Here is a 27,889-nt window from a genome sequence, read left to right on the forward strand (position 1 = left end):
GAGTAAAGAGAGCTGAAGAGCTTTTTGAGATTTTTCTTCCTTTTTGTGGCTCTTTCTCAACCCCCCCCCCCCCCCCTTCCTCCCTCACTCCCTTCTCCCCCCCACCCCCAAGTCTGCTTCTTAAAATAAAGGGCCTTGTGTGAATGAGAGCTGTGGCAGCACGTTCTCAGGCCTCCTGGTCTCCGCTGAATGGGCTGATGTCAGTGTTGTCATTATGTCATCCCCTGTTCTCTCCAAAATATAAACAGATGTTCGCTGCGCTTCAGCATAGGAGATGAGATCATGTCGAAATGCGAGTAGCAAATGAACATTTCGGTCATTCGGTATGAAGAGTTGTATGTTTGTGTTTGAAACGTTCCGAAGCAGAAGTAATGCTCCACCTTTGTCAGAGTTGTTCTTCTTGTTTACATTGCAGTGTTTGACAAGAGTCGAGTTTTTAAGATTCCTGTTGTTTTGAGTCATTCCAGTGGTCTGTGTTTCAGTGGGAAGACCTGCCATATGAGTGCTTTCCCTTGGACTCTGTGAACTCTGCCAGCATGCATTCGCACCACAATCAGCATATATTAACAGTTGTGTCGAGGAGGTGATTTGGCAGTTTGGCAGTGGCACAGTTTCACAACAATGAGTAGAAAGACTGGGACTACCCTTTCATGTAAGAAATTAGCGTGAACAATGAAACAGCCAGACCTACCAGACCACTTACCCAGCTTTCTCTAACAAGTCAGCTCTGTAATAAGTTGGAACCATTTAATTTAGCCGCACAACATATTTTGTTTATTACCTCAGGAAAATATTGAGCCTTTCGAATATTAATATGGGTGTTCTTTGTTGTCTTCGTGAGAAAAGCAGAGTAATTGGGTGAAGTGCAGAAATTTTCAGATCCAGGTACATTTCTAGTACTTAATGTGACATTCAATAATGGCACATTTTAGACCACAACCTTAAACATCTGCTTGTCACGTTTCGTTCATGTTTAAAAAAATAAAACACAATTGGTGGTGGCAGAAGATTGTGTTTATCAGAGAGGGAATTATTAATTTGGGATAGAAAGAGAAATTGATTGTGATCATTTTTTGCCAACACATAACCATGGGTATGCATATTTGCCTGTGGAGGCAGATAGATTTGTGTGTGCTTATATATATGTGCGCACAAGCACACACATGTGTGTGTGTGTGTGTGCGTGTGTGTGTGTGTGCATTCTAATGCAAAAGGGGACTGGTCATAGTCTCTTTGTGGGTATGAGGCTCATAGGTCAGCCAGACACCTATACAAATGCAAATGAGCTTAGTGTGCGATTATATAGATTTTTTAAATGCACACATGACAGTGGAGCTTCAAGGAACTGAAATGTGTGCACTCTCATGGCACCCTGTGCACTTTGAAGATGAGAGGACTTGGACTGATGCAGGCACACCGTCACATCCGTGGGCTTTGTGTACGAGTTGGTTGGCTAGAAGATGCTCTCGTGAGGCATATGGCCATGTAATAATGGGCCATTCATCTGTAGGCTGCATTCACTAACATGACCAGGTCGCTGCTGGGAGGGATGATAGGCCAGTGCAAAACCTCCATAGTGAGACAAGGTCATAGCATGGGAGAGTTAGTGAAGGCTGGGATCAGCTTTATACTACACTTCAGTTGTGTGTGTAGCACTGATTTGTGGTGTAGCAGAGCACTGTGGCACGCCTATGTGTAGGAAAATTAGTGAGTCAGTTTGCATACACACATTTTTAACATTAACATGATTTAGAGAATAACTGGCAGTTACAGGGGAAATTATGAACATTAACAGGAATTCTCACTCATAAAATCACAGCTCATTCTGCTACATGTGACCAAAATAGATTTAATCCAAATGAAATGTGTAGACACATACGTAATGCAGCCACAGAGTATGACTTTATGTTAATGTATGACAAATGGATGAAAATATGTTGAATTTACATGTTGACCATATTTTTATTCCATGTAGGAGTAGTTGATTGTAGAAGGCAACTTCAGTTGTGTGTTGCCATTTCTCCGGTGTTCTCATGGACGGAAAACATTGAACATGCCTTCAAGGAAATGCACCTGTGGATTTTCAGTGTTACAGAAGAGACAGGGCTACTGAGATGAACTCTCAGTTTCATTCTGGTTTTGATTGGCACATGGTCAGGACATACTTCTATGGTGGGCTGATATTTGAGCTAGTCTTTATCGGCTTCTCGGTTGCTTTACTGCATAGTCCATCTTCAGCTTTACAAGTAATGCAGGGCATCCCCATAATCACACTCATTTAGTGTTAAACTGCCATGATCACTTACAGTCTAAACGAGTGAGTGTAATGAAATTATGAAATATCTGTGTTGTGTGTTAAAAGTTATTTAATTACGTTAATTGTTTCATGGCTGTTGAAATTTCAAATTAAAATCGGGTTAACTGGCTGAAGTAGCTTAATTCATTTCTGAGATAGAAAATGGTATCCGTCTTCCTTCAGGGCAGAGTGGAATGGGAACGAGAGAAAGGTGGTGAAGGTTGGCATGGCATCAGATGTTATCCTAATTCTTTAAATTAATTTTTTTTTTTTTTTTTTTAATTGGCACAGCCCTTGCTCTGACCATTTATTACATAAGCGTGTGGCCCTAACATTGCACTTTACAAATGTCCAAGGCTCAAAGCCACAAACCCAGGACAAAGTCCATGGTCTCATATTACGGCCTTTGTTCTATGTTTACAGGACCCACTCACACCATTTAGCCTATAGCCTCTGTTAGGAAGTGTTTAGCTGACTTGAGTGCCTTTGAAAAAATATTTATTTTAAGTCAGCTTTACAGTAATAGCTGTGTCAAGCCAGAGAGCAGTTAGTGAAATAATGTTGCCCCAAGTAGGTGTACACTGCTCGTCTCTTTTCTTACTTCAGCATTGAACCTGTTGTGTGACTTTCTGCCTGAGACCACTAATGGACTGCGCACTAGGGTGACAATGGTATCTCTCTCTGACCCTGCAGTAACAATGCGGCCTAGTGTACACAGCCTCATGGCCTCCAGCATCCATTACACAATCACGTCTCTCATTCATGTCTCTCATTCATGCCCTGTGTAATCCTTCCAAGAAGTGCTGACAGAGACAGATGTTGGTAATTAACTTCTCATACGTTGTTAGATAATGGACAGCTGTGATGAATGAATTTATTGTTTCACATTACGTAGTAATTGTACGAACCAGGCCAAGAGGGACATTGCTCATCAATGAAAATAAAAAAACAGAAAATATTGGATAGTTCAATTCAAACACCTTTTAACCAGTGATTCTGATTCAGAAAAGTGCTTTGATCTATGAATAATTCCTGTTGGGAGGGTTTTAGTTGGGTTATCTTGCTAAAGCCTGCACCGTGCCTCCTGTTCAGATGTTTTCCCCAATTCACAGAAGCTATCTTGCTCTGAATTCAGTACAATATTTCAGATGTGTAGAGAGGGCTGCCTTGTAGGTAAGCAATAAATATTACTTCCGTGTCAAAATGAGGACAAAGAACAATTCTGATAAAGCAAGGTGCTAGATCATATTGCTGGTTTTCTAGTGTGTCTATGTGTGGTAGTCTTTCCTGGCAAATTCACGCTGGAGTATTAGTAATCAGAGGGCCTGTGCTGTGCCTTGGGCCGAGCTGATGGGAGTGGATTCTGGAGGCGGCTCAGGCTCCACCACTCAGGTGAGGGCATCTGCCAAGACCAACACTGGAGCGTCCTGCTTGGTGACTGGGCCCAGCTTGTGAGAGGGAGCCCAGTGCCAGAAGAGTGAGGAAGCGCTGGCCAGGACTCCAGCAAAATAACAACAACAACAACAAATAACTGTGTGTGAGCGAGAGAGAGGATTGGCACAGTCGGCCCTTGACAGGCTGCATTGGCTTTATGGGGAGTGTTTTATTTACAATCCTGGACAGACACGGGGTATCCCTGCTTTTAGTGGAAAACTATTTTTGGAGTCATTTTTAACAGTGATTTTGTCCTGTGAATGCTCCCATTCTATGCCTGTGTGGAAGCTTACTACTGGTCGGACAGGAGCAAACATGACGTTTGAACAGTGCCCGTTGTGTCCATCAGCTTGTAGTGCCAACAGAAATATTATCTGTTTTTAAAACCAGTTCAGGGTGTTGTAGAATGCACTCTAGTAGGTTGAATAAGTTAGTGTCTGGTGTGAGATCTGAGCTGCATTTGTTTAACAAAATAGCCTGCCAGTGAAACGTTCAATTTAACAGAGAATTGCTCTGCATGGGAGGCTTTGATGCTTTGAGGTCTACCAGATAGAAGGTTCCTTCAGAGTGTCTGTGCTCAGCCTCAATATAGCCGACTTCGTAGTGTCCTTTTAAGGTGGGACAGTTTAACAAAGTCTCCATGGCTGCCTGCCAGGTGTCTCCATGTGTGCTTTTCACAGGTAGGGACAGCCAGTTCATCTTAGCCGTGTGTCATTTCTTAGCCTGCGGCCATTTCATCGTAAGGAATGTGGCAGCCAGTGTGACTCCCCTCACTGGCTCTTGGCTCCCTCTTACCTAATGCAGCTGTTTGTGTGTGTGTGTGTGTGTGTGTGCGCACCTTGGCTCCCTGGGGATCAGTAGAATGGTGAAAACCCATTCGAATGCTGCTGGGAGCAAGCTGTACCCCTGCTGCTATCAAAAGTTCTCCAGTTTAAAACGCAAATATTTAGGATGGGCAGCACTAATTAAGCAGCATGTGAACCAAGAGCATGGGCATGTTTAAAATGGGGGTTTGCACAGAAAAGCACTAAAGAGCCATATATACCGTAATGGTGTCTCCATCGGGAAATACTCACTGTCTGAATCTCTCTGTAGGTGTGCTACTTCTACTGTAAGTAATGTTCTTTCCTAACTAGGCTTTTAAAGTAATGCATTGCTCAATCTACATTTGTTATAATTACATTATAATGGCTTCTGTGCAGACTCCTAAATTAAGCTCTGGGTGCTTGAAGCCAGTAAGTGAAGTAAAAAGCCTATATGATGAGCACACAGGCTTCAAGTGTTCCATGGATGTGCATTTTTAAAATGGGAAAACATGCTTTGAGACTCCCGCCCATAAAACACACAGAGATGTGTGCAGATCTGGGTCTGATTAGACAAGTGATTGATGTTGCATCTCTCTCTGACTTGAAAGGGACTGGCCAGCTATTTTTGATAAGAAAGAGTAGTGTTTGAAGGAAATTACTGAGAGAGAGAGAGAGAGAGAATTTAATTCCACTCCACTCCACAGTTTCTGTACAAATGTAACCATCAAGTATAGCAGCAAATATGTGCCCTGCTTTTTGTCACCGTTTACTAAGATGTTTTGACTATTGATCCCAGTCGGATTGTGGCTGTTCTGCTGCTGTGACCTGACGTGGTCCTCTCGGGAGTAGAGGTCCTCAAGGCTCCAGTTTGGATTCTTTTACTCAGCTGGTTGGTTGTTAGGTCGCTGTGGCTTTATTTACACAACAGTCTTCAAGCTGTGATTGTATCAGCCAATGTTATTGCAGCACAAAATGTGACATGGCAATCTACTGTTTCTTATGGGCTCCAAATAAAATTCTATACCAGGCTTTGCTTTTGCGATGATTTTTAAAGTTAAAGCAGTGCAGATTAAGACACTAGTTTCCTCTATCATTCTAAATCATAGACCTGCGAGAATGAAATAAGATCAATAAAGTAGTCTCATTTGTTTATCGAAGTTGACTTCTGCAGGTGAACAGGGAAATGCATCCTCTAATCTGATACTTCAGTAGTTATAGATTATTTTTCCGTGAACTGCCTCGAGGGGGTTTATTTAAATTCCTCATCAAAGAAGAGAAATTATTGCTCTGTAGACAAAGGATGCCGTGGTGCAATAGAGTGTAGCCTGAAATTGTCTTGCAGAGGGTCTGTGTTGGGGCGGTGAGGGAAGAGAATGGTAACAATGAGCTCTGGGCTCAGGTCCTGTAGCTGATTCACAAACATATTGGTGAATCCCAGGCCCTTTTCATATGCTTAGCTCTCATCCAACGCCACTGAGGGGGACAGACAACAGCTTGTGCATCTCTCTCTCTCCCTCTTTTATTCGAAAATAAAGATTACATACATAGTTTGCAATTAGCTAGGGGGAAGGCAGTTAGCTTCCTTCAACATTCTAATTGATGTCAATGGCTGAAAATATGAAAAATATAAGGGGTCTGCAGAGGATTACCACCAGGAAATGGTTTGCCGTTGCACTATAAAAAAAGATATAGCTTGTTCATATGTATGAATAAACCAGTAACAGGGTTTATGGGCGCTTGCAGGCAGGAGTCAGTCAGGGTTTATGATCTATGGATTCCACGTTTTCATTCTAATAGTTTTTCTTATTGTTATTATTGCAGTCATTGGGTCAATCATTTAGACTGAAGTCAATTTAGGTTTGACTAATCATACCTCTTATGCAGACAAGCACCACCATAAATCAAGCTGCAGCTGTTATTTCAGAGAGTGCGAACACAAGACATAACAAAACAACTCTCCCAGTTATTGAAATAATCTGTTGTTTATTAACCTGACTGTCTCTTAGGTCAGAAGACCTCTGGAGACCACAGTTTGTTTAGCGTGATAGAGAAACTGTGGTTGACCAGTTCTGTTTGTAATTACAGATCGCGGTCTTGTAAGGAATGTGAGAGTGGTGCTCGAGGTTTTTGGGCTTGCGTGTTCTTGTGGCCTGTTTATATATACAGTAGTGCTATCTAGCAGTCTTTAAAGAACCACACTAGATCAGTTCCAGACGTCTCCCCTTTTGCTTTTTATTTTTTGCTTTTCCCCTTCTTCCCTTTTACATTCACGTTATTGTGCGGTTCCTTTGCCTTAAGACTGGTCAATTCGTTGATGATGTTTGGTTTGTCACAGAATTCACCATATTCCCTGTGTGAAATTACTCACCATTTGGATTGCAGTTTGTGAAAGCCAAACTGATGGATAACTGAGATACAGGTGCTTCCAGAGAATTACAGTATCCTTTATTTGCCAATGTTACTGTCGTGTAACAGGGGCCAGTGGGTCAGTGCTGTACAGAATAAACTGCACTCTAGTACACCCCATGTAGTCACAAGACTTGCTGCCATGGCTTTTAGTCATGTGGTCAGCGAACCTCATGCGAATGGCCCCAGGGTCGAGTCCCTCAAGCCAAACTACAGTTGTTATGACTTCATTCAGGAACAAGTCATCATATCCAAATACTATTGATGGCTACAGTTACCCTCCTCATTTTAATACAACCTCAATCATTGCAACTGAATGTTTGGATCTCGTCTCATTGCGTTGATGACTCAATTCTCATCAGGGGCCGCATGCACAGGATACAGACGCGGGACTATACCAGGCCTGTCACTGGTTGGATACAGTAGGAGATCAGTCCCACTGCCACTAGCTGGGAAATAATCAATTTTTGTTTTTAATTATGTCATTCTGCCAGAAACCTCACGGAAGGCACAAGAGACTAAGGCTTGTGGGCTTATTTCATACTAAAAGCACTGTTAATATTTGGTGCTGTCCAGTCCCGAGTGGAGACAAATATGGCCTTTGTGAAAATCAACACTTGAGTCAGTAGCTCTGGGTTCTCTGACAGAATAGGGGACCTCTGTATGCAAAAGGGAACAATATTTCAATGCTGTGTGAATCTTCAGAAACAGGACACATCCCCTCTGGACATAGTAAATTACTGACGTTATATGAAATATCACATTTATGTCACATAAACAGTCCACTCATACCTAACAATGTATGGATTTTCAGACTGGATATCCATGTGGCTGTGATTCACTTAATGATCCACACATGTTTAATGCACAGGCAATAGGCAGCACCATGCTATTGCTGAGACTGTTGATGCCGTTTTTCTCTGTAGTTGTGTGAATTGATGTCCAATCAGAATATGTAACAATAAGTCGCTATAAACTCTGTGACAGCATAGCAGACACTTTTAGTCTTTTTCATGTTTTATTTTGTCAAGTGATGCTTGTTGTCTGATCTATAAATTGACCTTTTAAAGTCTATCTGTGAGTAACCTAAATAGTGTTTGTATCACTCTCTCCTATCATCAGAGTGGGTTTTATGTTATCACATCCACTAAGGAAAAAATATTGGGTTCTCAGACTTTCAGACTTCAGTTTCTGACTGTGTACAACCATTTCAGCTTGTTAAGGCATTCTGAAAGAACACTCTTTTCGGTAAGGTTGTGGATTTGACAGTGATTGGTGGCAGCCATAGGAATTGGTTTCTGTTCTGGGCCAAATCTCCCAGGGATCTGGAGTTATCAGCTGCTGCGCTGGGACTGGCTTGGGCCCCGAGTGGTGTGAGCTGTTCCGAAGTGAGATTTTGGAGAGTGCAAAGCCTCACAAGTTCCAGAAACAGATGTTCGCTCGCTCTCCCGCTGGTCTGTGTAGCTGTCTGTGAGCTGGCAGAAGGAAGGAAGTGGACATGCTGACTTAAGTGTACCAGTGGCTTGTGTGCTCTTTTCCCTTTTGGTTGCTTGCCGTCTCCCCTTCCCCTCCGTATGTTTGTGCCTTGAAAGAGCCAGGCCTGTTCCTTCACCAAAGTGGAGTAGCACAGTACCTCTTAGTCTATGGGACTATGGTAGGGCATGTTCCTGCCCTCATGAACATATACATTGTACATCAATGGTAACTAATGCTATAAACCTACTACCCCCACATTTAATCTTCAAGTGTTGGGTGTGGGGGTTACACTTAAAGGGGTCAGACCCTCTGAAAGGAAGAAACCACAAAAGACCTGTTGCCATCAAAATAGGCTATAAACTAGAAAACATTGTTGGTTTTATTGAAATTATATGGGCTGTATAATGTATTGGGCAGGGGATTCTATTTCTGGGCAGCTCAAAGGACCAGGTTTCTAAAGTCATGTTTTGATGGCATACTACCTTTTGTGTTGCTGACATCTGCTATTGCCATTAGCCTTAATATCCCCATGGAAGCCTGTAAATAAAGCTGCTGAATGCAGATGAGGGCCCTTCACAGTGCCGGCTGGGTTTTAGTATGCGGCCGTAGTACAGCAACGTGAACACACACACCGGCTCCATATAGTACGTTGATTTGTGTGTGTGTGTCTGTGTGTGTGTGTGTGTGTGTTTCTGTATGTCTGCCTTTTGTGTTTGTTTGTACATGTACATATGCATATCTCTACATTTGTTTGTTTGTGTGTGTGTTAATGTGCATGCTTGTTTAGACCAGTGACCGAAAAGGGCTTTGTCTGGGGGGCGAGCCTATGATTCTACTCCCACATTTGCGGTTGCCTAGCAACCGTAATGCACAGATTGGCAAGAACATCTGCCGTATCCAGCTCTGCCAAATTTTTGTTGTATAGTAAACATGGCTCCATGCTCTCGCACTCCAGCAGAGAGGAGTGGCTGAAAGAGAGAAAGAGAGAGAGAGAGAGGGGGGGAGTGAAGGAGGAGGAAAGAAAAAGATCTAGTCCTCCCCACTGTTCCCTTTGGCTGCTCTTGTTTGGAGGGAGAGGGCCTTCCACTCTGTGGGCAGACCTCAGGGTGTAATCTCCACAGTGACCCTCATATCTGCGTTCGCAAGGATACGCTGCCCTTGTCACAGTGCTATTCTGATATCTCAAAGGAAAAACAGTGAACAGTTTGCTGTTTCCTGGTATTTACTGTATATTTCAAAACTTAGTTTACACCCTCACATCTACCAGTATATACTAGTCCCACAAATTACCCCCTCAAAGACACCCCGAAGGAGTTTGTTCTAAGTTAAGACTGTCCTTGACAAAGACTTGTATAGATGGTAGTGTTGTCACGATACCAAAATTATGACTTCGATACGATACCTGCCATAAATATCACGATGCTCGATACTAAAACGATACTACGGCGAAATCCTAAGATATCTGGAGAAGAAAGGACTCATACCTCCTCCAAGTGTATTGAGTCATTTGTGTTGAATTTGGTGCACTTTTGTAGTGTGTAGGTCAATTCTGGGTTCTAAACTTCTAAACTTCCTACATAATGATTATTTTTTTATAGTCAGTAAAATAGTAGGCCTACTTTCTGTGATTAAGTCCTTTATTGTTTGTTATAGTTAATTTACATTGTGTTGTGTTTTGGCAATAAAGTAGCTTTAAATAGCCAAACTAGGCTAGATCAAGGTCAGTGTTCAAATTACTGCATGCAAATCACTGAATGCTATGCAGAGGGGCCTAATCTTTAGGCCATCTGATGTACAGTATAGGCTACCCTAGGCCTTCCCGTGTTCATGGGATTTCTTTGACAGTTGCAAAGGGGAAAATGTGAGGATAGTCTAGTCTTCTTTGCGCCCAGTGTACAAGTACCACGTTCCAACCACTCAGGTCTTCGTCAGATAGGCCTACACCATTACCTGTTGCAATATATCTTTGTGCATTACTACATTACGTCTATTTCTTTGATAACATGATTTGCTAGCACGTACTGTAACAATACGCCGCTATTATTATTAGGACTCAACACGCTTTGGTGGTATTATGCTGTGGGCTTTAATTAGCGCATTTCGGGTAGCCTATCCTACATCTGGGCAATAATTATTGAACAAATTGCAGTCTACATGCCATGACAAATATTACCAGTAGTAGGCTACTGACCGAACATGAAATATATCGTTTACAAGTTATGGTAATGTTATTCTGGCGTGAACATTGCGCTTTCATCACGTTAGCACCCTATGATTACAGCTCGTTATGTCTCCTCAAAATGATTACAGCTCGTTATGTCTCGTCAAAATTCATTGATTAAGGCAGGTTCGCTTTATCCCAGAGAACCATAGGCTACTCGTTTCACTTAGGCTAGACTAAAACATAAGAGAAGAACTTGGCACTAACCATGTAGTCGTGTTTTCTATAGCATATTCGTTAACCTGTCGTTCTTTGAACTCTTTAAAAATGTTGGGATATGTCTGCGAGGTGTTTTGCCAAGTTCCATACGTAGCCTACTGCTTTTAAATGACTTTGTGTACCTGATGGCTTGCCTTAATTCGCGATGTATCCGAAATAGTTGCAGATTTCACTGCACCTTTTGTTTTATCCACAAGGCCTAGAACTGTCGGCAAAGAACTATGACGTTGGCTGCGCACTCACTCACTCAGAGCTGCCTGCTTGACACGCCCACTTGCCTAGATGCGTGAAAGGAGCAGTGAGAACAGCAGTTCACACAGACACAGAACGTTATTATTTTAATAAAGTATCGATTCTAAAAACGTCTGAAATCGTATCGCTTTTTGCGTGAAGGCATCGCGATACCTTTTTAGTATCGATACACCGTGCAACACTAATAGATGGTAGCACTAATTGATGTTGGTGTATTGGAATAAAACTATGAATTTCACTAGTTCTTATTAGGAGCTCTCTCTGCCTCTCACTGATCTTCACTGATGTGAGCCACCTTGCTCTTTGTGGAGTCTGGATTGATGTAATGACCTCATTTTGTACAGGCTGATTTGGAGGAGTTCAAAAGTCCTCGGTGAATGAAAAGCCGCAAAGAGCCTCAAATGCTCTTTCTCCAGTGCTGCCCTTGAGCCTTGCCAAACGATAAATGTTCCCTCCCATCAGCGGCTGATGCAAGGAGCCTCGCTTAGTCTGAAAACGCCGAGGGACATGAATGGCCGAATAATGTTTTTGGTGCTACGGTCTCTCCGCGGCCACTGGTGTAGTTTGTTAAATTTCGTTCTTCCTTTTTATACTTTAGAGTTATGCCATGTTGAGGCATCTGCTTTTGCCATGCACATTATGTAGACAAAATCCCGTTTTTTGTGGTTTGAGGTACAATTTGAAATTGTGTGTGTGTGTTTGTATGTGTTTGTGTTGATTAGGTGTTAATGTGTAAGACTACTTTGGCTTCTTGCACAACACATCACAGGTTGTTTAGTTGCCACTTTTGAAATACTTGTGTGGACTGCAGGTTTATAATATTTGCCCATTCCGTCTCCCAAGCCTATGTTTTGGCGATCAGGAAAGGCTGACATGGTTTGCTTCTTGTTGTGTGTTCTCAGGGCCCAGCCATGGAGAGGTGGACACTCATGTGTGCTTGTACTACAACATCAACTGGGAGATGGAGAAGACCAACCAGAGCGGCGTGGAGCACTGTGAGGGGGAGAAGGACAAGCGATCGCACTGCTACGCCTCATGGCGGAACAACTCCGGCACCATCGAGTTGGTGAAGAAAGGCTGCTGGTTGGATGACTTCAACTGCTACAACAAGTAAGCCCTTGATCCTTTTCCTTACAGTTCTTTTTCCACAAGCAGCTGTGTTGAAAATGAGAGTATTATACCATCATAATACCCTGAGTGCTTTTTCCCCCCATCATTTCAAAATCAAACGTTTTTACACAAATAGGTCTAGCCTAGGAAAATAACACACATTCACAAACAACGGTGGGTCAATGGGTGAATACTACAGTGTTCCTTTTGTCCACAATTGTCCCTGCTCTGTGAAAATATGGGAGGTATATTTTACCAGAGAAAATAACTTGAACACTTGAAGGTCAGTACAGGATATGTTTTAATGTCAGCCTATGTAATCTCCATATGATATTTACTTCCCTTAGGCCTATAGAGAGAATGAAGATGGGTCTGCACACTTAATAGCTCAGTTCAGATATTCCCCTTGGGTCATACAACAGATGGTGTGTCTTCCCATGTACATACATAATATCTAGAGTTTGGGAGCAATCTTGGCACTTAATGAGACACCCTTAACCGGCTGGCATGGTAACTATTTATTTTAGAGTTCATGTGTCGACCACTAAAAATAAGCGAGACAGGTCTATATTCTGTCAACATCTTATCAGCTGGTTGTTTCTTATTTTTAGGAAATTTAAGTCTAACACGTGTCTGAAGCAAGGATGGAGCGGAAAAATTTATACCATTCATGTAATAACAATGCAGAGTATTGGGTTATGGTCATTACATGGTTCTCATCAGAAATTAAAAGATTAATTGAATCAACTGTTAAATCTGTTAAAATTCTACTGCCCCCTAATCAAAACATGCTGTATTGGTTTTATATTTACATTTATTCATATAGAAGATGGTGGGTTTAGTGTAGGTTATTTTTCCCTTTCTGTAGACCAAGCATTTTCATTCCCTTTCATAATGATATAGTTAATGGTATAGATTTTGTCTCTTTGTCTCTAGATTTTGACCTGCTGTTTGAGCTACCTCTGCACTGGCCTTCTAAACTCTTGTGCAACTGCCAGTAATAAGTAACTGTATTTATTGCTATGCTAAATGCATTTGCAATGACATTTAAATGTCTCTTGAATATCCAATTGACAACCCCCCTGCTGGGCTATAAAGGTGGCAAATAGCCAAGCTCTCTCTATGGTGAGCAAGATGAGCTCTGAGTTCCGGGTATGTTAGATTTTTACACGGCTTCCCCCTATGGAAAGCTATTTCCAGAGCCATTCTGAGGGCTGAGATAAATTGTAGAATAAATGGATTGAAATGGGAAGATGAGGGCATCCTAGCATGCGCATAACAGATGAGGTGTTGGAAGTTTCATTAGGGGAAAAAACAATTATTAATATTGTTGTGTATTGGGAAGGAAAACTGCGTCGTAGATTGCTGTGTGCTTAAATTGATTTCTGTTAAAGTTGGATCTTATTGACAGCCTGAAGAAATAAAAATAAAAATCAGCCTTAACAGGGGGAAAGCAACTGAATGCAAAACAATCAGCCCTAATCACCACCTCCTGTGAGAGGAATATTGGTTAAATGATCCCACCACTCCCTGTTGGACTGGTATCAAAGCAAAAGTGGGACAGTCACAAATGGCTGCTCCTTAAGAAACAATCTCTGGCAGTCCCAGGTTGCCTAATCTAAAGGGTATTGCTCTGGAAATAGCTCTCCCATAAGCCCCAGGTGTGGCCTTCAAATTCCAAACATTCCTGACTAAACGACAAGCTGAAGAACGAGAATTCCAATTAATAATGCCTTTAAAGTTTGCTGGAAAACATTCCATATTGTGTGTTGGTGATAAAGACTGACTTGTAGTAATGCACCAACTCAGTACTTGTAAAAATGTGCCGATTTGGTTCATGCCTTTGTGATAAAAGATAATAAAAGACCCCAAAATGGACAGTGGTCAGTGTGTTAACCCCCTGCTGTTGAGGGAGTTGATACCATCTCCCTCACTGAGTAACGTTTGACCCTACTAATGATGAGACTGGGTCTCTGTGGCCCATCTGTCAGGGCTCTGGTTTTGCCCTCTGCTTTGGCCTTACAAAGAGGACTCGGCCGCTGAATGAGTGGCCCGCGTGCTGCTGGATCGCTGATGGAGCCAAATGCGAGCGAGGAGTGCTCCATCAGCACTATCGTCACGCCATGGCCCAGACCCTTTTTCCCAGCAGTCCCCAAGAAAGGTCAATAAGTCATTTTCATTTGCCCAGTTTTGACGAAGTGGGGGCCCAATGGCGCGATAAGTCATCTGCGTGGCGAAAAGCTGGGGGGGGGGGGAAACCGGACCGAAACGGGATGAGCAAGGACTCCCATGGCGTTAAGATAGGATAGTTTTCATAGGCGTCACAGTCTCCCATGTGCACTCCTTCATGAATGTGGAATAATGTAATAAGAGTTCTCATTTGGGTGCACACATGTGTGAAAGTAGCTCTGCGGATCACGGATGTCATAGATCATAAGAGCCATAAGGAATCCTATTTTCTTTAAATGTTCTCGAAAGCGGTGGTTTATTATCGCCGGGAATATAGTGCTCATTCTGTGGATATAATGAAATATCAGGGGCAAGGCTATGAGGTGCCCCCAGGGCCAAAGCAGGGCTAAATCTGTTATACCTGGTAAGATAACACTCAACTAGAGATGACGTCTGTGTGCTTGAGTGTAGTAACTAGGTCAGGTACAGTATATTGTTGAATTCAGGCTGACATACCAATATACTTACGACCCTAACCCAGATTTTCCCTCTTAGAAATGCCCACAAGATGAGTTTGTGCTGAAGCTGTGTTTTTTATGTCTGGGACCGTGCGTAGTAATCCGTCTCCTCTCCTCTCCATGGCAACAGGCAGGAGTGCGTGGCCACGGAGGAGAACCCCCAGGTGTTCTTCTGCTGCTGTGAGGGCAACTCCTGCAACGAGCGCTTCACCCATCTGCCTGAAGTCATCCATGGACCAGGTGGGAAACTGCTTTCAACCGCCACACACACATACAGACACACACGCACGCACGCACGCACGCACGCACGCACGCACGCACGCACGCACACACACCCTCATTGCTGCTCAACACCCTCTGTGAGTCTCCCTCAGCAGCCTTTCACCTGATCAGGCCCGGCTCTGTGAGGCCTCATGTGAAACAAAGACCCAGCATAAACCAAAGCAATCCCATCAGTTAACGCACTCTCTCATACACCGTTTACAAAATGCAGTTACCACGCAAAATGTATCTCTCCTTTGCATTGATCGCATTAGTCACATCAGTTGGTGCCCAGATCTCATTTTTCTTCTTTATTCCGTAATGTATTCAGTGATTACACAAGAAACAAATACCTTGAATTTCCACAGCTGATGGCTTAACCCAGTTTCAGGCATTTACATTCACTGTTTAACATCAACTGGAATTGCTCTCCCTACCGTGGTTGTTAGAGGTAAACATGGGAGACGTCCCACGCAGCACCTGTCGAGGACTTCCTCCTTTACTGACTCTGTCCGGTGGTACTGTGTGCGACATATCTCTGTCAGGGGAGCTGTGCATCTCCCTTTTCACAGTCTCTGTCCTAACCTTCAAAACCGCACTGTGCCAAGCTCTGTATTCTAGTTCAGAGGGCTTTTGTCTGTATGACTGTATGTCTTATCTTTATTGAAATAACATAACCAAGGAAAATTGAATTGACATGAAGCATTCTTTTGTCCATCAGTCTCTCCCCTCTGAGTGTCTGTGGTCAGTAATAGTTGTGTGTTTTATCAGATATCAAGCCCTCCAAGCCCTCTCTGCTCAACGTGCTGGTCTACTCCCTCCTCCCTGTCACCATGCTGACCATGGCACTGCTGCTGGCCTTCTGGATGTACCGCCACCGCAAGCCCCCCTATGGCCATGTGGACATCAATGAGGTAGGGGCTGTGATGTGGCCTTTCTTCCTGCTCTCACCCTTTTCTTTGTTCTCTGAGCTGATCAATCTGTTCCTCCGCATCTACCTGATTTTTGTTGCGCTTATGCTCCCTCGTCATTTTTGAGCTGCCTTCTAAACTCTTCACGACCCTTTAAATTTTATTCTTTTTGTTTAAATGGCATTCATTAAATAGCTCACAGGTAGCCAGGAGGATCGCTCTGTTTTCCCATCTTACAGCAATGGTGCCACCTTGTGGTGGTTCAGTATTATTCCTCTGCATAACTGAAATTCAGTGGTTAGCTGTCTCCACAGCATAGGTCTTGTATGGCTACTGTTTTTCACTGTAAAAAGAAGATGCAACACACTAGATGACCCAGCAATCATTTGATTATTGAATTAATCATTCATGCTCCTGTGTGTCTGTCAACAAACCATTCATTCATGCTGTGCCTTTCTAGATAACCAACAGATTTTTTTCTTTACCTTTACTGCCAGTCGCTTTCCTCCCAGAGTGTTCCTGTTTTTGCATGCATTGCACATAAATGTTTTATGTATTGCACATGAAAACAAATTCATGTGTGCCGTCTTCAGAAAAGGAAGATGTAAAATCACTGTCAACTCAGGGCTGGCTAAATCTCTGAAGACACATTATTTACAGTGTCAGCGCTCAAGCATTTGGCACAGTTCAGTCCAGTTCAACAGTCTTGTAGATTCATACAGTTTAGTAGTCGACTGGATGTCCGACGTCTGAAACGAGAACTGACTGCACATTTGCTACCCATGTATGTTCTAATAACTCTGGTCTAACTCTAACCCTCATCTGCTCCAACTCTTTCACTTCTAATTCCTTGTTGTTCTTCATGTTCTCCAGGATCCTGGCCTACCTCCACCCTCTCCACTGGTTGGACTCAAACCCCTGCAGCTGCTGGAAATCAAAGCCAGGGGGCGCTTTGGGTGTGTGTGGAAGGCCCAGATGATGAATGATTATGTAGCTGTGAAGGTCTTCCCTATTCAGGTGGGTACAGTTGCATGAAACGCTATTTGAAACCTATCTTTTAGATTTGGTCAATTGCACAGCCTCTGTTATCCCACTTCCTGTCCTGTCCTCCCCTCTCCCCGTCTTCTTCTGATTCCTGTTCTTCAGTTAGGCTAGTGCACCATTAACGTTTTTGCTCTAAGGGGTTGTTACTGGCCGCTGTTGTTATTGCATCGCTTTTAGGTGCCTCAGTTTCTTCATTTACAGTCATCATTAATGGTGCTTAATGGAAACAGACTGTCTGTAACATAATAAGGCATGATGCAGATTATAGCAGTACAGTACAGATTAGATAAGTAAATGCATTTGTAATGCTAGCATAACCATGTAAGTGGTCCAACTAAGCATAATTAAAAACTGCAATCCCTGTAACACATCTGTTGATGTTGACCTCTCTACATTTATGTCTCGCACTTGTGTTCATTTAAATCTTGGTTAAGTTGTTTTTACGATTCTTCTCCCACTGTTCTCTGTACAGGATAAGTTGTCGTGGCAGAATGAGCGGGACATCTTCATTATGCCAGGGATGAAGCATGATAACCTCCTGCGTTACATTGCTGCAGAGAAGCGTGGGTCCAACCTGGAGACAGAGTTCTGGCTAATCACAGAGTTTCATGAAAGGGTAAGGATACAAGGAAGTTTATTGTCACATTCATATAGTTACTGGATGTAAGAAATGCAGTGAAATTATGTCTGGTGTCAGCCTATTTGTGCATTTATGGTGGGGGGGGGGGGGTGCAGTAGAAGAGGGGTTTAGTAGATCAAGTGGCAAGGGCTGCATAAGAAAGGTGGGGGAAGATTCCTGTTCTTCAGTTAGGCTAGTGCACCATTAACGTTTTTGCTCTAAGGGGTTGTTACTGGCCGCTGTTGTTATTGCGTCGCTTTTAGGTGCCTCAGTTTCTTCATTTACGGTCATCATTTATGGTGCTTAATGGAAACAGACTGTCTGTAACATAATAAGGCATGATGTACTCCAAGTAACTGCCTTAATGACAAATATAGCAAAAAAGAAAGAAAAGAGAAACGCTCTCCCTCACTCACAGGGATGGTAAACCCAAGAACTTATTTTAGTCTGATAACTTCCTCTGTGTGTAATCTGATGAGGGAGCAAAGGTCTAATTGCTGTGTTACAGTGAAAGGCTCTGGCTTTAAGCTTGTGTGCTGCAAAACAGCCCATCTTTGAGCCAGTTTATTCATCACCAGCTATATTAAGCTTAATAGACCAAGCAGCCATAGTCACCAATTGTGCCACAAGGAGGTCTTCTTGAACTTTGACAAGCCCTGAGAGAGTTAAAAAGGATTTGGTTTTACTCATTATTGTTTTTCTGTTTAACTTGGGGTGGTGATACGCTTATGTAAAGCTAGAAATGTAGTCCTTTAAGAAGTTACAAATTATTATTGTGTTTTGTCATAAGAGTTCTACACACAGTCAGTCAGTAACACTACATGTGCTGAGATGTACGTGTCTTTCCCTTTCTATAGGGTTCCCTGACGGATTACCTGAAAGGGAATGCGGTGAGCTGGAATGACATTTGTCACATTGCGGAGACTATGGCCTGTGGCCTGGCCTATCTGCATGAGGACGTGCCACGTTATAAAGGAGAGGGGCCCAAGCCAGCCATCGCTCACAGGTACAGAAAATGTTTCCGTTTATAACTGGAACCTTTCTTAACTCCTTCTGATGGTTTTATAGTTGTAGTATGTTTACACAACAGACAGTCTGTCGGTGGACGCAATTTAAAATGCAAAAGTTGAAATGCTGTTTAAATGTTCAATGATTAATAGTTTATTGTGGCATTTAGTCTGTGAAGTATGTTTTCGGTCATTGTCTAGACTTGTCAGCTCAGCCATGTCATTTTTGTGTAATTTTAGGGACTTCAAGAGTAAAAATGTCATGGTGAAAAATGACCTCACCGCGGTCATTGGTGACTTTGGTCTGGCAGTGCGGTTTGAGCCAGGGAAGCCACCCGGAGACACCCACGGCCAGGTGAGTCCCCCTCTCCACCCAGATGGCCCTGCTGTAATCTCTGATGAGTGGGTCATGACATTACTGTTGCCTGTTCTTGTTCTTGCAGGTGGGAACCAGAAGGTATATGGCACCCGAGGTGCTGGAAGGAGCCATTAACTTCCAGAGGGATGCCTTCTTGAGGATAGACATGTATGCCATGGGCCTGGTGCTCTGGGAGCTGGTGTCGCGCTGTAAAGCAGCCGATGGTAAGGACTTGAGCGTACAATTGACACTGCCGACGGCAACAGTTACATTTCTTGCATACATCACATTCTTATCTTTGTAGTGTTGTACCTGCTTTGAAGTCTTGTTTGTGCTTGCTATATGTTGTACCTGCTGTATAGTCTTTGTGTGTGTTTGCATTATGTTGTACCTGCTGTGTAGTCTTTGTTTGTGTCTGCTTTATGTTGTACCTGTTGTGTAGTCTTGCTTGTGTGTGTTACATGTTTGTGGGGCCAAAGACGAATTTCCAAAGTAGTGGACAATAAAGACTTCTGTTTTATTTTATTCTATTCTATTCTATTCTATTCTAGTGGTGGAATTGACTAATCTCATGGCATTTTGTTGTAACCAAGGCTACCTAACAGTTGTCATCACATGTTGAAACATCATGTCTTTGGATTGAATAGTATGATTTATTGAATGCATTTGCACTGCTAGAGGAGGGACAAGATATGATAAGGAGACTGTTGAAAGCTAGACCCCAGCATCATGTTAGTGATATTTACAGTGTCATGTATATTTTGGCTTGAAGGAATATATTATTTACACTGTGGCAGGATTAATGCTTCACCAGCTGAACTCTGCTCCTCTACCCCCAGGCCCTGTAGATGAGTACATGTTGCCCTTCGAGGAGGAGATCGGGCAGCACCCGTCCCTGGAGGACCTTCAGGAGGTTGTGGTCCACAAAAAAATGCGGCCGGTATTCAAGGACTGCTGGCTTAAGCACGCTGTGAGTAGACTCCTGCTTCAGGAGTTCATTTTGTACAGTTTAAGATATCACATTATGACCCTGTGATTTAGTTGGTGCTTTCACAAGCAAGCAATCTTTAGTATATAATAGTGTGTGAGCGGGCTAAATACATTATCACACTCTGAAGGAAATACCGTGACAGCCTTCAATTTTAAAACCACAGTTTAATGCTAAACCTACCTCAGATACACATATAAGTGTGTTATAGGCTGGTAATGAATCAAAGCAGACATGGTGCTAATTGTCTGGTTTCTGTTCAAATAGAGTCTGGGGCAATCTGAAAGACTGCATTTTCTGTGAATTTAGAAACTTTCCGTTACTACATTCTGTTTTTTTTGAATACATAGAAGTTAAATAGTTGTTTGAAAGAAAGATATAAATTATATTCTCAAATGTTATCGTGTTTGATGATAGAAAGCCTGGAGTCTCACAGTTTCCTCATTATTATGCACGCCTCCAGCTCCTTGATGGTTGGGGATTGACATCTACCACAACTGTTGACTTATAGTCTAGTGGAGGTTTGCAAACCACATAAATTGTAGAAGCTTTAATAACGAAAGTTTAAGCCCTCTCAGTCACATTGCAGAGTATTTCTCCAGGTGTCTGATTCATATTGTGTTTTGACATTGTCTCGGCCTAAGCAGGGCCTGGAGGCGTTGTGTGAGACGATAGAGGAGTGCTGGGACCACGACGCCGAGGCCCGACTCTCAGCCGGCTGTGTGGAAGAGCGGATCTCCCAGATCCGCCGGCTCAATAGTGCCACTACCTCGGACTGCCTGGTTTCTATGGTGACTTCGGTCACCAACGTGGACTTGCCACCCAAAGAGTCCAGTATCTGAGTCCTACCCTCCTTTCATTTTTCCTCTATGATACAGAAATCAAAACAACATCAACAAATGGAAAAAGACATACCATGAAACATTGTGAAACAAGCAAGCAAAATGAAACAACCTTCATCTTTCCAGACTCAGCGGATCTCAGACAACAACATGAATGCAGCTGCTATTTTATTCAACATTTTTTAATTATTATTTTTTTTTTCCTGATCGGATCAATATTACCAGCACACATCTCTACTGTATTTTTATGAAGAGAGGAAAAAAAGAATAAAAAAAACAGCAAATGGACATCTCAAAGCGCATTCAGGTGCCGACTTATGAATGCTGACAAGGTGCAGGTACCTCAACCTCTTCATTTCAGTTCATTTTTCTCTTTTTTAGGTTTTATCTATTCCTATTTTTCTGTCTTCTGGACAAGATTGCCTGTGACAACCAACAAACCAAGCAACCATCTACCATGTTGGACAATAAAATAATGCTGCAAACCTTGGAGGAACATTTAAGACTGTTACACACAACTTTCCTCAAGGGATTTTTTGTTTGTTTCTGAACAGTTCTTTTTTTTTCTGACAGCATGTGCTATACAAAACTACGGTAAACGTGTCTTTTTACGGAACTAACGGGTGTCTCTAGAACACAGAAAAAGTTGGAAGACAAACTAATTTCTTTTTTTATTGTTTTGGTTTTGTGGTGTGAAAACTGGGGTCGGATTAGTGAGGGGTTGGATGAACGTCATTTCTTTTTCATGACAAGGTGTTTTTTTTTTTTTTTAAATGGAGATGGCTTGCAACTAGAGTTTGGTTAGTGCATTGTCAGTGACAGTGCATCTTATTTGGTACAGAACTACTTCTCAGGTAACCAGTCTCAAAGGGTTGGGGGGTTACGTCTTTTACGTCTTTCCGTGTAGCGAAAAAAAGGCAGACCCATCAGGAATGAGGAGTTAGGCAGAAAGGGGTCTACCTGACCACTTCCGTGGCTCAGTTAGCCCCATGGGTTGATAAGCCAGACTGGAAGTTGAAGGTAACCAGTAAATTAAAACACTAAAAAAACTAAAACAATATGTGCAAGACCATGGTGAAGATGTATGGCTGTGAGCGGGTGAATGAATGAATGAATGAGTGAATTAATTAATTAATGAATGAATGTATGTGCAAAAGAGTCTGAACAAGGAAGTGGGAAGTCGACCACAAAACAAGTGTTGGCCTAGATGGCCGTCAGTAGATAAATGTGTTATGTTGGCTTTTTATTTAGTTTTTTCCTTTTGTTTTATTTTTTGTCCGCGTTTTTTTTTTTACTGTCTTTAATCTAGAATACATTTTGGATGTCGGGAGTTAAGGACTTAGATTCTGACAACAGAGGCCAGCCTCATTCTCATTAAAGCCTGTATCTTCAACTAGTGTTGGACATGAAGATGGATTCCAGTACATGCATCTTGGCCGGGTCCTTTCGTATTTTACCTCTTTCTCACAGGGACCAAAATTTGAGTTATGACCTCAGCGGTCCTGAATTGTAGAGACATTTCCACAGGGCAATGGACAAGACAGAAAAAAGGAGTTCAAACTTCACTTCATGACTGAACGGCCACATTCTATTTGAATAGAGGGGAGAAAAAAGAAAAGAGAAAAAAAAGGATCATTATTGTTCTTTGTCTTAAACGTGGCACGTGAGAAACCTTATTTCTGTATGCCATAATGTAACAGTGAATGTCCACAATGCTGCTGTTTCAACTCAAAGATGAATATATTTCTATATATATTCCTTTCTTCTGTGCATTACACATACAACTCTCGGTAGAAACTGCATACAAATGCATATTCATCAACAGAAATGTCAAGGCTTCCGAGGTGAACCAGAATAACATAAAACAATAAAGTCTAGAGCGAAAATGCTAAAAAACAGATAATTGTTCATGAACCACAGACCACCTCAAACCAGAAATACCTCAGATTTTTCTATGTGTATGACTTCTGTTATATATTTTGTTAGTTGTGTTGACTTGTAGTAAGTATATTTTAATGTAAATTGGCTTTTATGATTAGGGAGTTTTGGAAAATTAAAAAGTCCAAAATCTTTTAAGAAGTGCTAGTTATGTTGCATAATGTGAGAGAAATCATGTAAATAGCTGTATACAACTGTAGAATTCTGCCTATTCATGACACCTGGGCATTATTCATTATTTGTGCTGGCTGTTTCCTCTAATGTTCTTTTCCTGTCTGTTACTACATGGGACATTGAACCTTTATCTATTTGGCTAAAATCAACTATAACAAAAAAATCTTCAGATTCGCCTACCCCTTTCTCTCTTTAACTGTATTATACTATATTTTATTTGCACATCCCCAAAATGCTGTTCCTTTTTATTGTCATTTGTTTACTATAATAACTTTCTTTCAAAGCATTATGAATTAGCATGGAGATAGACGGGCGATGCAGATTGACCCTCTTCCATTTTTTTTAACTCACACAAAGTGACCTCACCAAATTTACCATTGTAAATTATTTTGTGAAATCCCAGTTCTTTAAAATAGATGTATTTTTACACAGAAAAAAAATCGACTGATCAGTGATTCGTGGATAGAGCTGGTGGTTCCAAAAGGGAGGGCAGTGAAAGGTTTGGTGTCCCACCTGCTGTGTCCTTGGCGCATAGGCTTCATGAGGCTCTGCAGCGGCTGCTTTAGACCCCCATGAATACACTTCACCCCAAACGAAGAGCTTTAATTTATTCCTCATGGTGCCATATGTTAGCTCTGGGTTCTGCACTTCCACTTCTCACACTTAGCACTCAGATTTGGGAGTATATGCTCTGTGACCGTGACCGATTGATAAAGTCAGAACCCCTTGGACCTATCTCGGTCATCATGGACTCTGTTTTGCTTGCTTACTTCCAGATGGATGTGGTTCGTTAGCATGGGTACTTATAGCCGTTTTGGCTTAATTTGCTGTGAGTATGCTTTAGCAGGTCTTCATTTCAACTCCTAAAAGATAGTGTATGAAGCCCTTCCCCAATGAAGCTTATTGCCAATATTAAAAGAAAATGAATTGCCCCACTACCAAAGTAGTTTAAATGGTAAAGTATTTTGTGCTTTGCATTTCATTATAATACAGTGTAGAATACAGTTAATTGTACGAGTTTCAAAAATCATCAAACCCATTTGTTTTGGTCATTGGCATCATTTGCTCTGCCAGTGCCCTCAGATTTGTAAAATAAGAGTACATCAGCTCTTGGCCTGTTTTCTGCTGACTGGTGCTTTGAATAGTTGCCAACTGGGACAGACTACATAGCAAGCAATATCCTCTGCAATAGATTTCTGTTTTTTCTAAACTGGGTGTACTCATAGGGATTGTAAGATCTTTGAGCAATCAACCAAATCCACCGTACTTTAGGTGCTGTGTTTTGATTACGCCTGGATTATTCTGATGTTTGTCGATCCTTGTCAATGCTTTGGTATTTGTTGATGGTTTGTTTCCATTTAATGAATTATTGACCTCCTTTTGTACAACATTTAAGATGTAGCCAAATTCCTTGCATTTTGAACTCTGCAAGAGGATAACCAAAGTCTGTCTGTCTTCGCTTCTAAAGGGGGCTTTGAAGTTCTTCATGAATTTGCAACATGATTCAATTAGCATCAAAGCATTCATGAAAGTCACGTGAAACCTGTTTCAATATGATGTAAGATTGTAAGACGATGATCAGCTAGTCAGTATTCAAATCCCCATGTTCCATTAGTTGCTTTGAAGCACTTTGTTTAAATGTTTATATTAAGAAAGTAAAAAAGTTAGATGTGATTGGCTGTATAAACAAGTTATCACATAATAAATTACTGCTACATATGGTCAGAAAACATCTAAACTATCTTCCTGTGTATTAGCAATACTCTTGGAGGTTTTATGAGGCAATGGAAGAGACTAGTATTTCTCTGGTGTTTCATCATATTTCAGTTTCCCCCGTTATGCCAAAAGGAAGAATCCTCTATGTGAATTGAAAAATGCTGAGGTTAGGGATTTGGGATAATGTATTTTTTCAACATGCCAGAGTCGTTCCAAAAATAATTTTAGTTTAAGTGCTGCAAATATAGATGTGCACGTAGAGAACAGGCACCCCGTGTGTCAGGGTCCATGTTGACTAAGATGGCCTCTCCGGAAGATGAAATGCATGAAATATCAGCAACAGTCCAAACCTCTAGTCAGAGGTGTTCTGATGTTGTGCCTTTGTTTTCCACATCACATTACCCAAGCAGCCTCTGCAAAAGCCTCTCCCTTGTTTTTTGCTTCCTCTCTTGTTGTTTCTGTCATAGTATCACAAAAAGTGAAAAAGATTAAAAAAAAAGCACCATATATAATATAAATCTCTAAAAAGTGACCAGCTGTAATTCTGGATGCAGTCTTAGATCCAGGTTTTCAGGAACCAATTACCTCAGACCTCATGTGAAAACAGTGTTGCTAGCTGGATAGTCGTAGATACTATGATTAAGTGATGTACACTTTCGTCTTACGAACAGGAAAACCTCTTTTGTACTGGTGTAACATATGATCATACAACCATGCACCCCTTGACAATGTGAAAACCTCTTCCTCGCTGAGCTTGTGACTTCTGTTTGAGATGAAAGAAATGGTACTGTATGGGAAGCCTCTATGGATCTCCTGTGAGTCTGTTTCACCATAGAAGTGAATACAGAGGGAGGCCTAGAAGCAAATGCAACATGCACAGGCTCTCAGAGATTATCAGTTGCCACAACTACAACAACAAAATGACATGCAAACAAACAACTGCTTTCGAATTGGTATCTGGTAATTGATGAATTTATTAAGGAACAGGTAAAAAAAATCTACAGACAAAAGCATTATTCATGTTAACTTTGGCAACCAGCTTCTCTTTAATTTTGTATATTTGTTGGTCTCATTTGTGCTGTCTAAACCAATGTATCCTTATCAAAGTATTTTCCAATGTAAGCTATTGTTTTGTATGACTGCACTATAGAAAGCTGAAGCAAACATACATGGAGAAGTGGATGATTTAATACATTACCTCAGTTGAATTAAGATTCAGGTCAAGTATCAAAAACTGTTCTTATCTTAGCAGTTGCTATACAGTACATGGCCTCATACGACTTCTGCAATGTCTGGAGTGATACCTGGAATTATATTTTCTTTTTTCTTTTTGCCAATGCCATCAGTACCATGTTGTCCAAACAGGTCAGGGTCACCATAGAAGGATACTGGAAGAAATCAGTGGCTTCCTCAAATGATACCAGTGACTTTGCAACCACTCTGAGTACAAAATGCTGTATTCCTCTATTCACTGATACAGTCTTTGTTTTTCTATTAGTCTTCAGGTCTCATGTCACCACAGTCCATACTGTGAATTGACCAAGGCGGTTCCAAAGGAGGTTTTCTTTCTTGTCTTGTCAAGGGGTCATATTTAAAATGCTGTTTCTATACCAGGATATGTGAAATGTAAATGTTGTAGGTTATGTTTCACTGTAGCTAAATTGTAGAACAGAGATGGCTTGTACTACTGATTTTAACATAAATATACTAAAAAAATCTGTATGAGACAGAAGTGTATACAGAGTTGAGCTTGTTGCTGTAACCCCTCTTTCAATTGAAGAGTATGTTAAAAGAAAAAAGGTTTTATATATATGAAATGCCCAGGAAAAATCCAACATCCATTGTATTGCCGTAATGAACTGAGGACTTTTTGAACGATCATTGTAACATAGTTCTTTAATTTGCAGTGGATCATTGTTCCTTTTTACTGTGGTAATTTAGAGCTCAGTATCCAGAGTTTGAGATAGATTTGCCTAGATTTCGGGATGTGGTTGTTTCAGCTCTGCATTGGTGCCAGAATAAACCAGTATGAATGTAGTATTTGCCCAGTGTGAAACAACTACAACCTGACTGTTAGAGAAAAAATACTAGAAAGGATTATTTCAATTTTATCTTTTTGTATATGAAAGTGAACAATAAAATACTGATAAAGCATTTCATTACTGTTTGTTTCCTTTTGATACATGAAAATATACTGTATATTAATTTATTCAAGGGATGAATGAATTGAAATTAAATGGCCAATGCTATTTCAATGTTTAGGCCTATGTTACAATTAGTTAGTTAGTTAGTTTTATTTGTCCTTACATAGGAAATTTGTTTTCACATACCATACAAGCCTCACAGACATGAAATACATAGATACACACAGTCACGGTTCTTCACCCACCACCCTGCCACCACAAACCCCACCCACATAGATGTTAACAGCACATATACAGCACATATATCACAATAGTACACAAACAGCACATATACATCACATTACACAGATACAAACAGGAAAACCATCACCAGTTGACATTACATTACAGAGGAATGAGGGCGGCACAGTGATCCATCACCGCTGTGATCTGTTAAGTGCTGCTATTGCAGAGGGCACAAAGCTTTTCCCGAAGCGTACTCGCTTCCACCCCATAGCCCTATATCTGCGTTTTGATGGAAGCAGAATGAAGAAGGGATTGAGGGGGTGGGTGGGGTCATGAGCGATGGTCCGTGCTCTGTTCTTGGTGAGTGTGCTGTTGAGGTCTGATAAATTAGGGGTGGGGAGGCCTATTGCTTTGTCTGCGGTATGAGTGATGCGTGTGAGTCTGTTGAAAAAGCAGGGAAGGCAGTAGAGGAGTATGGGCTGGACTATGCTTTTGTACAGGAGGAGCAAGTGACGGGGCAACAGAAAGTGATCTGAGCTTACGGATGGCAGAGTCTCTGTTGACTGCGTTTTTGTATGTCAGTGGTGTGTTGCTCAAAGCTGAGTTTATTGTCCAGGGTGAGTCCAAGGTATTTGAAACAGTCCACTATTTCTACGGTGTCGTTGTTGATGCAGGTGGGGTTGTGGATTGTGTCAGATGGTGTTCTGGTGTTGGTGAGTTCCTTGTTCCTTGTTCCTTGGTTTTACTGATGTTAA

The 27,889-nt window shown here is 41.7% G+C and overlaps 1 protein-coding gene across 2 annotated transcripts in view; it reads left to right on the top strand.

The window, feature by feature from the left end:
* The window catches only part of acvr2ba (activin A receptor type 2Ba), a 44,714-nt gene extending 17,790 nt beyond the window's left edge, over positions 1-26,924 (top strand). Inside the window, exons 2-11 of one of the 2 annotated variants that reach the window (XM_076290510.1) lie at positions 12,013-12,220; positions 15,038-15,147; positions 15,940-16,082; positions 16,953-17,096; positions 17,596-17,739; positions 18,600-18,748; positions 18,990-19,104; positions 19,193-19,331; positions 19,947-20,077; positions 20,740-26,924. In XM_076290510.1, the coding sequence (XP_076146625.1) occupies positions 12,013-12,220; positions 15,038-15,147; positions 15,940-16,082; positions 16,953-17,096; positions 17,596-17,739; positions 18,600-18,748; positions 18,990-19,104; positions 19,193-19,331; positions 19,947-20,077; positions 20,740-20,937 (1,481 nt within the window). In that variant the 3' untranslated portion in view covers positions 20,938-26,924. The remainder of the gene's footprint in view (positions 1-12,012; positions 12,221-15,037; positions 15,148-15,939; positions 16,083-16,952; positions 17,097-17,595; positions 17,740-18,599; positions 18,749-18,989; positions 19,105-19,192; positions 19,332-19,946; positions 20,078-20,739) is intronic. The other variant, XM_076290511.1, reaches the window with a different exon arrangement.
* The last annotated feature ends 965 nt before the right edge of the window (positions 26,925-27,889 follow it).

This window comes from Alosa pseudoharengus, unplaced genomic scaffold, assembly GCF_046254945.1.
Source record: "Alosa pseudoharengus isolate Yale_2024_CS ecotype anadromous, Long Island Sound unplaced genomic scaffold, YU_APseudo_1.1 YU_APseudo_1.1_scf_18, whole genome shotgun sequence".
In the NCBI taxonomy this organism is placed as follows: Eukaryota; Metazoa; Chordata; class Actinopteri; order Clupeiformes; family Clupeidae; genus Alosa; species Alosa pseudoharengus.